Source organism: Dipteris shenzhenensis, chromosome 4 (genome assembly GCF_047967505.1).
Source record: "Dipteris shenzhenensis isolate YYH24624 ecotype China chromosome 4, Dip_SZ_1.0, whole genome shotgun sequence".
Classification (NCBI taxonomy): domain Eukaryota; kingdom Viridiplantae; phylum Streptophyta; class Polypodiopsida; order Gleicheniales; family Dipteridaceae; genus Dipteris; species Dipteris shenzhenensis.
Genome location: NC_141599.1, coordinates 49,188,613 through 49,206,160, shown reverse-complemented (window position 1 = coordinate 49,206,160; position 17,548 = coordinate 49,188,613). Strand labels below are relative to the sequence as shown.

The 17,548-nt window shown below is 43.5% G+C and overlaps 1 protein-coding gene across 1 annotated transcript in view; it reads left to right on the top strand.

Moving 5' to 3' along the window:
• LOC147902982 (uncharacterized) overlaps positions 1-17,548 on the top strand; it is a 437,346-nt gene that overhangs the window by 50,478 nt on the left and 369,320 nt on the right. The window contains exons 6-9 of the mRNA XM_087373981.1: positions 3,053-3,154; positions 5,567-5,638; positions 5,794-5,979; positions 6,675-6,803. Of these exons, the coding sequence (XP_087230107.1) occupies positions 3,053-3,154; positions 5,567-5,638; positions 5,794-5,979; positions 6,675-6,803 (489 nt within the window). The remainder of the gene's footprint in view (positions 1-3,052; positions 3,155-5,566; positions 5,639-5,793; positions 5,980-6,674; positions 6,804-17,548) is intronic.

Sequence of the window (17,548 nt, the reverse complement as noted above, 5' to 3'; positions counted from 1 at the left end):
GAGGGGAAACGAAGCAGCTAGGAGGGAAGGAGAGGCTGGAGCGGAGAGCTACAGGCGGGGGGGGCGGAGGAGTTGCAAAAGAGGAGAGGAGGGGACGGAGCTGCAGGCGGTAGCAGCGAGCAGGAGAGGGGAGGAGGGGGCGGAGCTGTAGCGGGCAGCTAGGAGGAGCAAAGGGGAGGGGCGAGCAAGAGCAGGCAGGGAGGGAGCTGCATGGCAGGGCAACGAGCAGGAGTGGAGATGAGGGGCGAGCACGAGCGGAGAGGAGGGAGCTATGGGGGCTGCGAGGGTGGAGAGGCAGCCGGGCGGAGGAGCTACGCAGGCGAAGGAGGAGCTGCAGCGAGCGGGGGAGCTACAGGAGGCGGGGGGAGTTGGGAGGAAGGAGCTCCAGCGGGCGGGAGGGAGCTACAGTAGGTGGGAGGGAGGAGGGCGAGAGCGGAGAGGAGGGGAGGGGGTGGAGCTGCAGAGGCAGCGAGCAGGAGGGGAGGAGGCGGAGCAACGAGAAGGGGGGGATGGAAAGTGGACTATCGGACTACCAATGAACACACATCCACCACTCAGATGGTACAGAGACCAGTCATCAAGAATCCCCAATATAACACAAGCGGGCTCGTAGCTCAAGCCTCTCTTCTCTCACACTCTTCTCTCCTCTCTGTTTGAATGTTGATCCTCTATCTTCATCTAATCTCCTCCCCTTCTCCTGATCACTTGCAGGCCTGATTCTCCCCTCTCTCCATTGGTAGATGACCCTCTCCTTGAGAATAAGGGGTCACTCTTTAGTGTCTCCAGACTATATGTTGTGTCAGGAGACGTAGTGATGGTTTGTCTTCTTCTTGGCGGTTTCATAACTCCTGAATGTGTCCTCTCATAACTCTTGCACCGCATCACCTTCTACATTGCATGAACTCCTTGGCAGTGTCATAACTCTGCATGTGGAGGGCAGCATCCATGTACATACTCCTGGTGAATCCTCGGTCTGGGCCACTAGGACCCGTCGGAATGCTCCTTTGTGGACTCTTCCATATGATGGGCCAAAGACCCTATTTTTAGCTTCCTCCTTTGCATCACCAAGATCTGTCACCTAACTTATGGGATCGTGACTATGTTGGTCCTTGGTTTGTACACACAAAGTTTGGTCATTGGCTTGAACTAAATTTGGTCATGGCTTGGACAAAGTCTCATCATGGCTTGGACAATGCCTGGTTAACACGTGCATCATAAGAGAGAAAACTCCTCTTTTGGAGTTCATCCAAGATCGACCTAGCCTCCAAGGTGGTTGTTGTTAATTAGGTGCTACTAGCCATGGCCTGGTTTGTTTGCTTTTGTTGGTGTCACTCTAGGGGCTGCATTACTCAGCTCAGTTTGTGGCAAACACGAGAGCCAGGCTGGCCTAGGAGACTGTGATTCTTCCCACGTAGGAGGGGGGCCTTAACATCATTGATCTGGACTTGTAGCGTGGGGCCTTGTTTTGCAATATTGTGGTTAGGAGGCTTCTACTAAGTAAGGAACCTTGGAAAGATTTTGTCATTCGTTTCTTCCATGGGTGGGGATTGGATGGATAGTACCAGGTGGATTTTTACTTCAGCTCTTGGCTCCCATCGTGAAATCTTGGGGTAGCTTCAGAAGTACTTTTCAAAGAGTCCCCCCCTTTGTTTTTGGAAGAGAATGATAGGTATCCTATCATGTGGATGACGGCATACTTGATGAGCATGCCAGACCTCTTGGGTTTTCTCATTATATGCAATGGTCTAGATGTAAGAGAGGAACCGCCTCCTCTGGTTGCTTGGAAGGATTTAAAAAACCTTTTGAATGATGATATGTTTCAATTAGTAAATCACCTCAGAGGAAGTGAGAGGAGAATTGAGCAGATTGATGCAGCCCTAGGACCCTTGAATAGGGTGGTTGCAAATGGCAGGCCTCACATTAATTTTCTTGGCTTGGGACTTTTACGAGGTTAGGTATCCCACTTCAGGTCATAGGATTTTGTTGATGGTTCAGACGGGATGCCTTGGTTTTTTATGTTCACTCTTGGGGGTAGGTTGTCCAGGTCTATGGATGAGGATATCCTTATGGATGTTACCTTTGATCGGTTAGGGTTTTGGGTCATGTGGGCCAGATTTGTTTGGCTTCAAGTTGGGATCTAGACCCTAACTTGAATCACATTCCCTTGGGTTCATGGAGGATTTGGCTCTGTGGAGGAGTCCTCATAAAGTACTTGTAGTGGGACCCTAAAGAGTGGGGGTGTATTGATACAAGAATCCAAGAGAAGAGCCTCCCCTTCTTTTGGTAAATGTTTAGTAATGCCAAGAGGTTTCAGCTCAGCGTTAAGGGCTGGAAGCCCACCAAATCTCCTCATTTAAATAAATTTCAGATTTCTACTGACTAGCATAATTTTTTTTGGAAGAGACTCTGGAAATCCCTCATAGAAAGATCACTCTTTTTATTTGGCTCTCTATTCAGGGAGGGATTGTAGTGAACCAATGGAGGTCCAAGTTCGGGGCATACACCACTTGCACTCATTGCCTTTCTATTGAGGAGTCTATTTAGCATTGTCTATGGGATTGCAGACATGCGGGGTTTATGTGAAAGGGGGTTCCTAATCTTTTGAGCGCTTTTGTTCTTCCCCCCTTCTTCATGACGTGGGGTTTGGTGGCATGGCTCTCTTTCTAGGCCTCATGTCTTTTATGAGAGGCATGAATTTTCTTGGGCTTTCTCGATTCGATGACATTTTATTGAGTCATACTCTCTGGATGATGTTCCTGACGTTCCTTTCAATCCTACATATGCTTTGTTGGATACTTTTTGCGAGATTCTATTGATCATTATAGGGTGGAATATTTGAAGAGTTTGGTTCTTCTCTAGCTCTTTTTAATGATCAATTGTTTGCCCACACTGGGTTTCTTGTTTCTCATGCTTGCATGATGTATTTCCACCATGAGTTGATGTATTTTTCATGCTTAGTAGAAGTCTTTTCAATGAAAATAAAATAAATTGCAACTTATCCTTTTCTTGCAAAAATTCAATGTGAGTTTATGAATTAGTCTCTTTCTTGCAGGTTTCATTTTCAGAACACTTTTCTGGGAAACTAATAACGGCAGGGATTGGTCACATTCGGTTTTGGAATATGGCAGACACTTTCACAGGCCTAAAGCTTGAGGTAAGGTTTTCATTTCCAAGATTGGTTTTGTTGTTCATTATTATGCAACAATGTGGTAATTAAATAGTTATTTAACAATGAAATTCCCTCCATTTGAGTTGCCCTAAACTGTTCATAAGAGGTAGAATGCATGAAAAATATCCAGCTTAAAAGCATCCAATCATTAGTATATTTTGGAAACGAAGTAAGAAGGGTGAGGAAAGGGCAATAGTAGGTTAAGCATTGCTTTAAATTCTCATTGTAATCTCTAAATACACAATAGTACCCATTTTGTAAGCCCAATACAGGGCATGTGAGATGACGAGAGGCTAACTGTGTATTAATGTGTCAATACTGATTCATGTATGCCAATGTATTTTTACTCATTCAATCAAATCAAGAAGACTACTATGAAGAGGCCATGATAGATTGAAATCCCATCAACACTTCCAAATCGTTGTAAATGTATGAAATGAAGTTTTCTAGGTTAAGGGAGGTGCTTCTTGCAACTTAGAACATGCATATTTGTGGTGGATGATTTCAAAACACCTTTGACTAAGAAAGCAATAAAAGATTTCTAGATGTAGATTACAATTCAGAAGGTAGGATATTCTGTGTGAGATCTAGAAATGAGGAAGTATGACCAAATAACATGAAATCCTATGAAAACCTTATACAAAATTATACATAAAGAAATGAGGCTATTGTAATCAATTTGGAGAGTGAAAGTGCCATGAAAGCCCATCTCTTTTGGCTGTGGGCAGCATGTGAGGAGCCATGAAGGTGTGTATAATATCTTACTAGATCACTAAGAGTGATTGAAAGGCCAAGGTTTGTGTCACATCTAAGTGATAGCATACTTGATGAGCATGGCAGACCACTTGGCACTTCTGATTATATGTAGTGGTCTAGATGGGAGAGAGGCCTTGCTTCTTCTATGGGATCTTGGAAAGCTTTTAGAAAACTCCAAAGGATCATAAACTACAATTAGTAAGTGACCTAAGAGGAATTGTAGGGAGAATTCAGCAAATTGATGCAGCAATACCTGTGGATTTGATTGATACAAATGACAGGCCTATTTCTTGCCCTCCTTGGCTGGGGGCTTTCACGGGGACAATTTCCAATTCAGGTCATAGCACTACAACGACCAACGAGGATGCCTTAGTCTTCAATGTTCAGTCAGGGTTCAGTCAGGGTTCAGTCAGGGGGCAGGCTATCTAGATCTACACATGATATTCCAGTGGGAATTCTTTTTCAGCCCGTTAGGATCATAGGTTGGTTATGTGGAGTGTACCTAGACCCAGACCCATTTCTTATCTCTTTTGGCTCACAGAGGATTTGGCTCTATGGAGGAGTCTCTGTAAAGATATTGCAGTGGGATCCCAAAAAAGAGCCCCCCTCTTCTTTCATTACACATTCAGTAATGCCAGGAGATTTCATATTAGTTCAAAAGGTTGGAGGTCCTCGAGAGCTCCTCATTGGGAGAGTTTTCAGATTTCTACTGATTTGCAAAAAGTGGAAGGGGATTGCTAGGATTTTGAGCACATTTTTTCCCTTCCCCTGCTTTATGACCTGCAGCTCAGTAGCTTGGCTATCGGTCTTTAATGAGATATTGGATTCTTCTTGGGAGATATTGGAGAGTATATTAGCATGGCACATTAGAGAGCTCGATGCATAGAGGGCCGAGGCCTTGGATGGATATCAATTCCACCGTCTCACTCTATGGCCAGTATTTGGTCAAATACTATACATGCACTTATGGCCATTTGTGTGAGGGTGAGCATGCAAGGGTCCTCCCAGGAGGCTTCTGCTAGGAGGGCTACTTTCCTTACAGAATGGAGTGGCTTCCCCTTTTCTTCGGAGACCACAGCAGGGTTGAGGTGGCCCTTTTAGCCTCAACCTTGGATTTTTTCTAGTTCATTTTGAGAAATTTTGATTGGCTTGTTTGTCTGCATGATGTATTTCCGCCTTGAGCTTGCTCTTGCGGGTTTTGTTCATACTTAATAGAAGTTTGTTTCATGGAAAAATTCCACCTTTTCATGTAGTACATAGACTAACATATTGGTTACCACTTTTATCTACCAACGCTCCTATGGAGGACTACAAGGGACGTGGGGTCAGGTGGGTTCATTGAGACTAGGCACACCACTATGAGGGTCCCCAATATCAATATAGGGGGGTTAGATTAGAATTATGTTCATAAAACATATTCAAATCTGGTTCATGTTTGAGTCACGTTGAACTATAAGCGTGTGATCTTTCGTGCAAAGAGCGTTTGACCTGGCCTAAAGCATAGGGGGGTTAGATTAGAATTATGTACATAAAATATTTCATGTTCATGTTTCAGTCACGTTGAACTATAAGCGTGTGATCTTTCATAGCAAAGAGCATTTGACTTGGCCTGAAAAAATGGAGTGGTGGTTTTATTTTCAGGGCCTTATTGCAAAATTTGGACAGGTTCCTCTAAGTGACATTTCAGCATATATGGAGCTTGCTGATGGAAAAGTGAGTTGAGTCACTACAGGAAATAAGATATTGTAGAGAATGCTATTAATAAAATCAATTAGAATTTCTGCTATTCTTCTTCGTATAGTAGGATGCATAGAGATCCACCCAGATGATATATTTACGCATTGTCACTTGTGATTTTACATGTACAGGTCCTTTCTGGGACAGAGGCAGGTACCATTATTGTTTGGGATGGTGGACTTATAAAATGTCAGCTCAAAAGACCAGGAGGGATTCCTTGCCATGATGGAATGATAGAGGTGCTTCAATTGGATAAGAAACAAAATGAAATGCTCAGTGCAGGAGCAGATGGTTGTGTCAGATTTTGGAGCCTTGAGGTAAATCTCCATATGTTTGTTATGCACTGACATGAATACACGGACATTTAGTAAACAGATTTGGTAGTTTCATGAAGATTTTGCTTTGATCTTATAATTTTTTCCAGATTATGCAGAATTTTACGCATAAAGGATTCTATCAATTTAGAAATGCTCAAAGCCCTTTGTTCATTGCTTTTGTGACCTCATCCAGGAAACTTTGATCTCAACTCCAGGGCCCTTGCTTCACGCTGCTTTGTTTGTTTATAGCTTTGTTCCCTCACGTGTAGCTTATTTTTCACCTACTGCTTCTCACTCCTTGCAACATTGACCCCCACTTTCATTTACCTGATACAATCTGACCTTTTTAATCTTTTTCTCCCAACCTAAGTTTCTCCTCAATATGTTCTGATATTTTCACATTTTTAAAAGAGTTTCTTGAGAAATCTTCTGTCTGCTACAAATATAGGACCTCTACTTAGATCTGATGCTTGTCATTTTTTAAGGGATTTCTATACACAGGGGACCGTGATATCTATACATAGGTGACATTGATTTTTAGAACTAAGTTCTCTGAGTAAATTAAATGCTCTACTTGAATGATTTTATGCTCCTATTTGAGTCGCTATTTAAGGTGCACAGAATGATAATTGTATTGATTGACTTCAAGGATTAATTTGCTTTGCTAAGGGCTGACAAGATGAATGCATGTAAAGTGGCTGGATGCAGCTGATGACGGAGACGAGAAAACAGTATGTGAGGTCAATCCACTCCGTGAGCTACAAGTGAACGAAAGATGCTCAATCAAAGGGATAATCGTTGGTGATGATCATTGGCTTATCCAGGTTTGAAGTGACTGTCATTCAATGTTGCCTTGTGTATTATCTACCCGAATCTGCCTTACTTTTTCTAAGAAGAAAGCTATAAATATGTTTTTGTGTCTTTTTAGTTCAACTGCATGTGATCATGCATGATCCTCTATTTTGGTTGCCTAATTTTACCTTAGTTTTTCCTGAAAATGAAGCTTAAAATATGGTTGGTCCCTGATGAATCAAATAGGCCCTAGTCACCAGTAGAAGAATGTGACCAAGCATAGGGCTGTTTTATGGAGATACTATTGCTATTTCGACCTTATGGAAATACTTGGTTGTCATTCTGTATGCTCTTGGTTTTGTGTGCTTGGAAAGATCATATCATTCCCAGAGATAGAAACAATGTGTTCCTCATCTCTTTTTCTATGCTCGATAGTTGTAACGGTGGGTATAGGTGTTGGGATAAATGTGATCAAGGGCTTGCTCTAAGGTGCATGTGTGCATTTAGGGTTGTGATAACTCGTGGTGAGAGAGAGAGGAGGTGCTCGAGAGCGTGAGAGAGAGGAGGTCGAGACAGAGACAGGTTCCCGTACAGTTACCCCTCCCGTCCGTACACCTGTACGGACGTCGTACGCTTGCCGTACGGTCATACGAACAGGCTCGACCCATCCCTGCGCAGCCCCGAGCAACCCTGCTGCTATTTACCTCGCCATTGCTGTTCCCCTTCTGAAGTTCCCTCCGTACGTTCGTACACCCCTGGTTTTTCCGTACAGTTTAGTCCCTTCGTGCCCCGTCAGCATTTCTGTTCAGTTCCTTTCCCTCCGTACAGTCCCTGCGTGCCCTGTCAGCATCCTGTGCAGTCCGTACAGCCCAGTATACCCGTACAGTCCGTACAAGCCCGTCTTATCCGTACTGTTTGCCCTGCACTTTTTCTGCGTTGTTTGCCCTGTACAAACCCTGCCGTACAGTTCTGTTTTTTCTGCCATTTTATCAATTCTGCCCTGCTTACCTCTATGGAGGATCATATCAAAAGTTATTCCCGGAAGGACTTGTCCCGGGACTCCAAAAGACAGCAAGTCGACTTTTCTACCTCAGCATCTGTAGATGCTCACTATGTTTTCGACATGCTCAAGGATGAATTTCATCACAGCCGGAAGGAGTGGGCCAAACCTCCCCCGGCTCTTAAGTATAAGCTGAAGCTGCCCTCCTTGGTCGCTCCTCTCCAAAAGTTTTCTCAGCAAGCAGTTATCATTTTCTTCCCAGGGAAGCTACCTTCAGCAAATGATGTAGCTCAGTGGGTTCAGGCTTTGTTGGGAGGTTGCTTTGTTGAAGGAGTATACTTTGCCTTTCGAGGTTTTTATGAAGTGCACTTTTTGGATGCCTCATATCGTCAGCAGATATTGGAGATGTCCCCTCTATTCTATGGCAGACAAATGGTGCATGTCATGCCATGGTCGCCAAATAAGGATTATTATGGTCTCATTCGACATCACTGCCCTGTATGGGTTGAGGTAGTGGATTTTCCGGATTATATGAGGGTTGAGTTACCAAGTCTGGCAGCTACTTTGGGGCAAGTTGTATGCCCACCCCGTCCTTCGGGTAATTGAAATCGGTTTTGTGTTCTTTGGGATACAGATCACCCAACCCCTCCTTCCATTGCGGTAGAGGTGGAGGATGTTCCCTTGGGCGAAAAATATTTTGATTTGAAATGGGGAGTATTTGCAGGTGCTTGCTTCACATGTCATAAGTTTGGCCACCTAGCCTCACAGTGCCCTGCAAACCTACATCAGCTCCCACCTACAGCTATTGCTCCAGAAAATACTTCCCCTCCAACTTATGGTCCAGGGCCTAAGGCTATGCCTAGCAAATTGGGTGATGTGGCATCTAAATCTGTCCCTCCCAAAGAAAATCTAGTTCAGGTTTCAGCCAAGCAAAAGGATAAGGGAAAGGGCAAATTTTCAGAATCTCCTGCCTCTCCCCAAGGTGCCTGGCAGCAACCCAAAAAGGTATTTGCGCTCAAGCCACGACCGTTACAATCTTGCCATTGGGATGCCTACTTCCACCCCTGGTCAGGCCTCTACCCTTGCTGATAGCCTCACCTCTCAACTGTGGGTTGATGTGCTCAAGAAGGGCATCCCTGTATGTGACAATGATGAGGATTATAGAGCTAATGATCCAGGAGGCCAGGTGGACCTTGACGTCATGGCTGAGGCTTGACAACTTCTACTTTTACTATGCTTTTTGGTTCGGCTGTACATATCTTCTATGTCTACTTTAATCACTTGTATTACATTCAATGTTCAAGGTCTTTGTAATGTCAATAAGTGGAGACTTTTTTGGCACTATGTACATAGAATGCATCCCAATGTAATTTCTTTGCAGGAACACAACCAACACTTCTTGGCTGGCCAGCAAGGCCACTTCGCTGGTTATGACATATTTTATGTTGGTACAATGCACTTTTCGGGGGTATGCATGCTGGTGAAACATGATATGCAGTCCACGGTTGCTTACAATGACCCCTAGGGTCGCTGGATGGTGATCAGATGCACCTATCATGCTGATCTTTATGAAATAGCATCTGTCTATGCCTCTCAAACTTCTGCGACAAGAGCTCGAATGTGGGCCTCCCTCAAACAATATCCATGGCTGTCTAATGCCTTTTTGTGTGGAGACTTTAATAACTTGCCTGCCATTCAAGACAACACCACTCATCGTTCTCACATGATCCCCACTGAGCTTCGACATTGGGAGGATATGCTTTCTTTCTTGCATGCAGAAGATTTATGGCTCTCAACAAGGGATAGAGATATGGGCTATACATACCGTCACAATGCCTTTACTCATTACTGGGCTCGACTTGACAGATGGTATTTGTTGCATGCTCAGCAGTATGCTAGCTTCACATGTGCACTATGGGTTGATCATTCCCTTCTGCTATCTGATCACTTTCCAGTATGCTTGACATTATCTATAGCACGTTTGACAGATGATATGCCTTTTTTTGGTCGTCGCCTACTCCATGTTAATAGTGCTTATTTGCTTCATCAACAATTTCAAAACATGGTGAGAGTGGCTGTCGGCCCCCTCCTCTTACATGCTCAGGAGGACATGGATTTCGCTTGGATCAGTCTTGCCTCGTTTGCAGGCTGTTATTCAAGATTATGGACGGAGTTACATGGGAGACCTCAGGCTTAAGCTGAAATTGGCTCAATCTCACAAGCAACAAATGGATGTAATCAGCTCTTATAGGCAGCTCACCTCCTCTGAACAGGATTCTTGTGCTTATGCGGTTCATATCATCCATCAAAATGATCTTCGCAAATTAAAGAAGTGGAAAATGTGAGCTCGCATGAAACCCCTTTTGGATAAGGGCTGCTCCTCCAAAGCCTTCTTCAAAAGCCTGCATGCGGATAGGCAAAAGGAGGATATTTGCAAGATCAAGAAAGATGATGGCACCTGGACTACCTCCAAATCAGAATTGGAATTGCAATGCTCTAGTCATTTCCAGCATCTCTTTTCTCCTCAGCCTGATCATTCAATGCAAGTGAATGTAGCTAGGTCTCAATTTCTTATGCATGTTCAGCCTATATTGTCTCCGGAACAGGCTCATGAATTGGAGCAGCCCTTTATGCTTAATGAACTGGATGATGCTTTGAGTCATTTACGTAAAGGCAGCTCTCCTGGTTGGGATGGATTGACTGTTGAATTTTTCCGTGCATTTTGGGGTGATCTCAAGAACACTCTGCTTCTTATGATCAATCATGCTTGGGCAGAACAATCTCTTCCTCCTTCTTGGAAACATGGCCTTGTCAAATTGATCCCCAAAAAAAGGTTGTGTGAGACAATGGCTGATTGGCGGCCCATATCTCTTATGCTAGTCATTTACAAACTCATTGCCCAAATGATTGTCCTCGGGATTCGATTTATCTTGCAAGCAGGACTTCATCCCAGGCAGTATGGTTTAGTTCCCAGAAGACAGATTACTGACAATATCTCCAATGCTTTGCTTGCAATTGAGTATGCCAAATATTCTGAACAAGATGTTCTCATTCTGCAAGTGGACATTGCGAAAGCATTTGATACTGTCCATTGGGATTTTATTTCTCAGACTATGCATAAATTGGGATTTGGCCCTCGGCTGGTCCATATTATTTACTAGCTCTATTCGCATGCCACTGCGCAGTGTTTGCTTGGTGGTGGGTTGTCAAGAACATGGACTATGACCCGCTCAGTGAGACAGGGTTGCCCTCTTAGTTCGCTACTGTATGCCATTGCTACTCATCCGTTATTGTTGCATATGGACCATCTTGCAGATACAGGACAGCTTCATGGCTTGCAAATTCCAGGGGCATAGCCGTTTCTTGCGCAGGCATATGCTGATGATTCATATTTCATGCCCAGGAATTCTCAAAATGATCTCTCTCATTTGATGCATAATCTGAACGATTTTGGCATAGCTGCTAGACTGCATATTAACTTTCAGAAATCAAATCTTCTAGCATTGAAAGAAGCTGATTGGCATGCACTTCTCTGGCCAGGCCACATTATCTCTTCCCATACTATTGTGAGGCATTTAGGGTATCCCATTGGTTGGAATATCACCCCTCAACAACAGCTCAAATGGGTGCTTCAAAAGATAAACAAGAAGCTGGAATACTGGCATTTGTCCACTTGGCCTCTACATGTTCGACTTCGGACATTATGGCATATGTGCAATTTTATCTGCCTCTTCTTCCCTGGTCTTTTAAGCATTTGGCTTCCTATATGTCCCAGGCTATGGAGATATTTTGGAAAAGCAAATCTCACAAAAAGGCTTTGCGACTACTTCCCATGCAATCTGTTTGTTCTCCTAAGACTCATGGGGGACTGAATATTCTCAATCTTCAGTTTCATATGTTGGCAAGAAAGAGCACTATGATTGCTGATTTTTTACAGCAAAAACAGCCATGGGCTATTATGCTAGCAGCTATGTGTGGAAACATGACGTCCCATGCATATGGGAATTGGATTACAGATCACTGGGAAGCAGTCATGACCACATTTCAGGGGAAAATTCCTGGTTGTCCTGTTTCTACTGCTTTTATTCATGATTGGAAGAGAATTCTCTCTTATGCTAAATGGTCAGGTGCTTCTTCCCATCATGGTAATTCTCTTCGCTTGGAAAGCATCCATTGGAGCAAGGTGTTTGAATCGCCTCTTGCTTTACAGGCTCCTATTAAAGCATATAATCTTATGAAATTGGGCATAAGATTTGTCGGAGATGTTGTGGATCAACACGGTTATGTGCTTTCATTTCCACAAGCTTGCAGGACATTCCCCTTGGGTCTGCATCATAGGCCCATTTGGAGAATACTTAACAACTATGTTGCAGCCATTTGTTCCTGTTCCTCCACTGTTTGTACAGGACAGATTACTGGACTGGAATCTGACTTCCTTATCTCCAGCTACCTGTTCACTTTCAATGCATAATCTGGCCTCCTTGATGGTTTACAGATTTCTTCTTCCACCGCCATGGATTGATAAGCATGCCAACACTCTTTGGAATTTGGATAGGCCTTTATCTTGGTGGCAATTACAACTCAAGAAAATTTGGAAAGCTAAATTGCCATTGAAACAGAGGCTTTTCTTTTGGAGATGTATAGTGGGAGCTTTTTCCGTTGGGGTGAAATTGGCAGCACGTCGCATTGCTTCCCCTTCCTGCCCCCGTTGCTCTCATCACCGAGAGACAGTTCCCCATTTGTTATGGTCTTGCCCGCACTCTCAGATATTGATCACTCATGTCTCTCGTTTGCTGCGGCTTCGGTTTCCCTCTATCAGATTCGGGAAACTCTTCTGGATGTTTGGATGCTTCTCATCTCAGATGTCTCCATTCCTCCTTTTCTTTCACTGGGCTCGTTTTTGGGTTCTATGGACTATTTGGACACAGAGATCGCATTCTAGGATGGGACAACAGTTTCCTCAGTCATATGCTTTCTTCAGAATGTCCCTCAAGCAATCTTTATATGACAGTTATGCTGCGAGGGACTTGGATGCTACTAGCCTTGAAGTGTTTTCTGACTGTTTTTGAGTTCTTCCATTAGGCTCTCTTTTGGAGTCTAATGTCATGTACATTGATTTCATGTTAATAATATAGTTACTGGTTTCACAAAAAAAAAGTGTGTGTGGATCGCGTGGCACCTGTCTCCCCGTCCGTACATCTGTACGGCCGTCGTACGGGAACTCCCGTACGGCACGTCAGATCTTCCCATACACCCATCTGGCTTACCTCTTCGCGTCTTTGAACTGAGCTTCATACATGCCTGCATAGCCGTAGCTTTCCTGCAGACTACCTTCCCTGCGTCCGTACAGCCCGTCAGATCTTCCGTGCAACCGTCACCGTCAGTCTTCCCGTACACCCGTCACTTTTTCTGTACAGCCTGTCTTTCGTTCCGTACAGCCTGTCAGTCCCGTACAACTTGTCAATCCTTCCGTACAACCTGTCAGCTTCTCCGTACGTCCATACAGCCTGTCAGTCCATAAGTCCGTACAGCCTGTCAGTCCTCGTCGTGCCCCGTCTGCCTCTCTCCGTTTGGTACCTGCTGAATCCCTTAGCCTCCATGGCAGAAACAAGCAAGTATTATGTCAAGAGAGCACTCTCTCCTGAACCTAAAAGACAATCAAGGGAAACTTCGCCCCCCATAGCTCCTTCATCTGAAGATGCTTCCTATGTGTTTGACATGTTGAATGATGATTTTCAACAAAGTAGAAGAGAATGGATTCTACCTGCTCCGGAACTCACTAACAAGATGAAGTTGCCTTCTCTTGTGCATCCTTTGAAGAAGCTCTCTCAAACTGCAGCTATCATCTTTTTCCCAGGCAAAATACCCTCGGCCCAAGCAAAATACCCTCGGCTAATGATGTGGGACAATGGGTGAATTCTCTCCTAGGTGGATGCTATGTAGAAGGAGTCTATTTTGCCTCCCGAGGATTTTATGAAGTTCATCTTTTGGATGCCTTGACAAAACAAAAGATGTTGGAAATGTCCCCTTTATTTTTTGGTCGTCAAATGGTGCACATCATGCCCTGGTCCCCTAATAAGGACTATCAGAATCTCATCAAGCATCATTGCCCTGTATGGGTTGAAGTGGTTGATTTTCCAGATTACATGAGAACAGAGCTTCTAGGCTTAGCCATGACATTGGGACAAGTGATTTGTCCCCCTCGTCCCACAGGTAATAAAAATCGTTTTTGCATCTTATGGGATACTGATCGACCAACCCCCTTTGCTATTGCAGTTGAGATTGAGGGTGTTAATTTGGGAAAGAAATATTTCACTTTAAAATGGGGCATTTTTGCTGGAGCTTGTTTCTCTTGTCGCAAGTTTGGGCACCTAGCTTCGGAGTGTCCCTCTATCCTTCATCCCCCTCCTCCAGCAGCCATTCCTCTGCCATCTAATAAAGGAGGCCAGAAGACATATGTGGAAAAGATTGAAGCTAAAGGAGTAAAGCCTTCAGTTCATACAGGGAGCCAAGCCAATTCAGCTCAAAATAAGGATAAAGGAAAAAGTAAGTTAGTGGAAAATAATTCATCTTCTCACGAGAGTTGGCAGACTGCAAAGAAGACGGTGCCTCTCAAACAAAGACCTCTCCAATCTCGTAATTGGGATGCTTCTGCTCCTTCTCCAGGACAACCTTCTACCTCTTCGGGCAACCCCATCTCAAAGGCATGGGTTAATGCAGTCAAGAAGGGTCTTCCACTTTGTGAAGAAGATGATTTAGTTAGGGAATTGGATGTTGAGGGTCAGCAAGACCCTGTGGCAATGGCAGAGGCTTGATGCCTCCCTTTCTTTTTGAGGACTGTTCATCTCTTGTACATATTCTCATGCGTGCTTCTCTTAAATGTATTTCTTATAATATACAGGGCCTCTGCAACCAGAATAAATGGAGGCTCCTATGGCATTATATAAATAAAACTCATCCAGATGTTGTGTGTCTGCAAGAGCATAATCAGCATTCTTTTGCTGGCCAGCATGGGTTCTTTTCAAGATATGATATATTTTATGCAGGATCTGAACAATTCTCTAGGCTGTGCATTTTAGCCAGACATGATCTGCAACACTGGATAGCATATAATGATCTTGGTGGTCGATGGATGATTATCCAATGTATGATCAATGGAGAGATTTTTGAAATAGGCTCCTTGTATGCCTCTCAAAATTCAGCTTCTAGAGCTCAAATGTGGGACTCCATAAAGCAATATCCTTGGTCCTCAAATGCTCTACTTTGTGGTGACTTCAATAATTCTCCTCACTGGAAGGACAATACCACGCACAAATCCCATATGCTGCCCTCTGAAATCCAGCAATGGGAACATATGACTTCATCGCTTCAATTTGCAGATTTATGGACAGCAACTCACCCTTCAGTTATGGGATTTACATATTATCATAATGCTTTTACAGAATATTGGGCCAGGTTTGATAGATGTTATCTTATTCATGCTCAGCAATATGATGAATATACATGTCACATGTGGACTGATTATTCTCAACAATTATATGATCACACTCCACTTTGGCTCACCCTTTCATTTGGAATGCCTCTGGATGACTTGCAGCTCTCTCCAGTCAGACATTTACAGGTCAATCAATTATATCTTTCTCATGAAAAATTCCAGCAAATGATCAGACTGGCTTGCAGGCCATTGTTATCCCATGCTTAAGAGGATCTGGACTTTGCTTGGAACTCTTTTGTACATCGTACTCAAAATGTCATTAAGGAATATGGAAGATGGTACATGGTAGAAACCAGATAGCATATCCAGAGGGCAGAATCATACAAGCAGTATTTGGTACAGATTAGCCATCAAAGGTCTCTATCTGCTTCTGAGCAGCATTTATTGTCTTGTGCTTCATCCATAATTGATGCCAATGATAAACGAAAGCTTTCCAAATGGCAGACCAGGACTAGAGTTAAACCTATGGTAGATAAGGGTTGTTCCTCGAAATCTTTCTTTCGGAATTTACATGCACATAGACAAAGTCAATCTATCATGAGGGTCAGGAAACCAGATGGTCTTTGGACCCAGACTTTATCTCACTTTATCTCAGCTAGAAAAACAATGTCTGGATCATTTTCAGCTTCTTTTTTCTCAGCCCTCTTCTTCTACACCTCAAGTTGCTTTGGCTCAGAACAGATTTACAGAGCTTGTTTCTCCTATTGTTTCTTTGCAAAAAGCTACAATGCTGGAAATTTCTTTCTCGGATATTGAATTGGATGAAGCCCTCAAGCATTTGGGTAAACATAAATCCCCTGGCTGGGATGGTTTGACAGTTGAATTTTTTGTAGCCTTCTAGGCTGAATTGAAGGGTCCAATTTTGAAGTTCATTAATGTAGCCTGGCAGCATCAACATCTTCCCTCAGCTTGGAAGCATGGTCTGGTTAAGCTTGTGCCCAAAAAACCTCAGTGAGACAATGGATGACTAGAGGCCCATCACTTTGATGCCGGTTATATACAAACTTATTGCCAAAATGTTGGTACATCGGATAAAGGATATCCTTCATGATGGACTTCATCCCAGGCAATATGGTTTTGTTCCAAGACAGCATATTCATGACAATATCTCTAATACTCTCATCGCAATGGAATATGCGAAATATTCAGCTCAAGATGTTTTGGTCATGCAGGTGGATGTGGCGAAGGCATTTGATACGGTACAGTGGGATTATGTCTCTCAAATCATGTTTAAACTTGGTTTTGGGCCAAAGCTAGTTAATGTCATATATTGGCTTTACTCAGATTCCACTGCACAATGCTTTATAGGGAATCATTTGTCTAAGTCTTGCACTCTGGAACGATCAGTTCGACAGGGATGCCCTCTCAGTGCTTTGCTCTATGCCATTGCTTCACATCCTTTGCTTCTTTATATGGATCATCTGGTTGATACTGGACAGTTAGTGGGGCTTCAGATTTCTGGTTCACGACCCTTCATTGCACAGGCTTATGCAGATGATTCATTCTTCATGCCAAAGAACAGTCCTTTGGAGCTTTGCCTCTTGATGGATACCCTTTCAGATTTTGGGTTGGCAGCTGGTCTTAAAATTAATTTTCAGAAATCAAAACTCTTGCCTCTCAAGCATTGTGACTAGCATGCTATCCTGTGGCCCCCGGCCAGATTATTTATCCGAAAAACATAGTAAGACATTTGGGCTATCCCATTGGCTGGAAAATCAGAAATAAGCATCAAATATCATGGGTGTCCAACAAAATTCAGGACAAATTAGAATATTGGAAGATCTCCACTTGGCCTCTACATGTACGGCTTCGAATTGTCCAGTCGATTGTTCTAGCTTATGTCCAGTTCTACCTTCCTCTATTACATTGGTCATCTCGAGACCTCACTTCCTTTATGTCTCAAGCCATGGAGATTTTTTGGAAAACTAAGCTTCATAAAAAAGCTTTAAGGTTGCTCAAAATGGAATTGCTTTGCTCACCAAGAATGCATGGTGGTTTGAATATAATAAACATCAAATTTCATGTGTTGGCAAGAAAGATCACTATGCTGAAGACATTTTTTCAACAAGAGCAGCCTTGGTCTATCGTGTTGGCAATTTTGTGTGGTCAGATGCGCGCAAATGCTTATGGACATTGGCTAGTTGATCCATTGGAGTACTTGGCAAATTTCAAGTTAAAATCCATGGTTGTCCATTTTCTACTTCCTTGATTCAGGATTGGAAGCAAGTACTCTCTCACATCAAATGGTCTCCCCATCTTGCTTCTATAGCTTCCTCACTCAG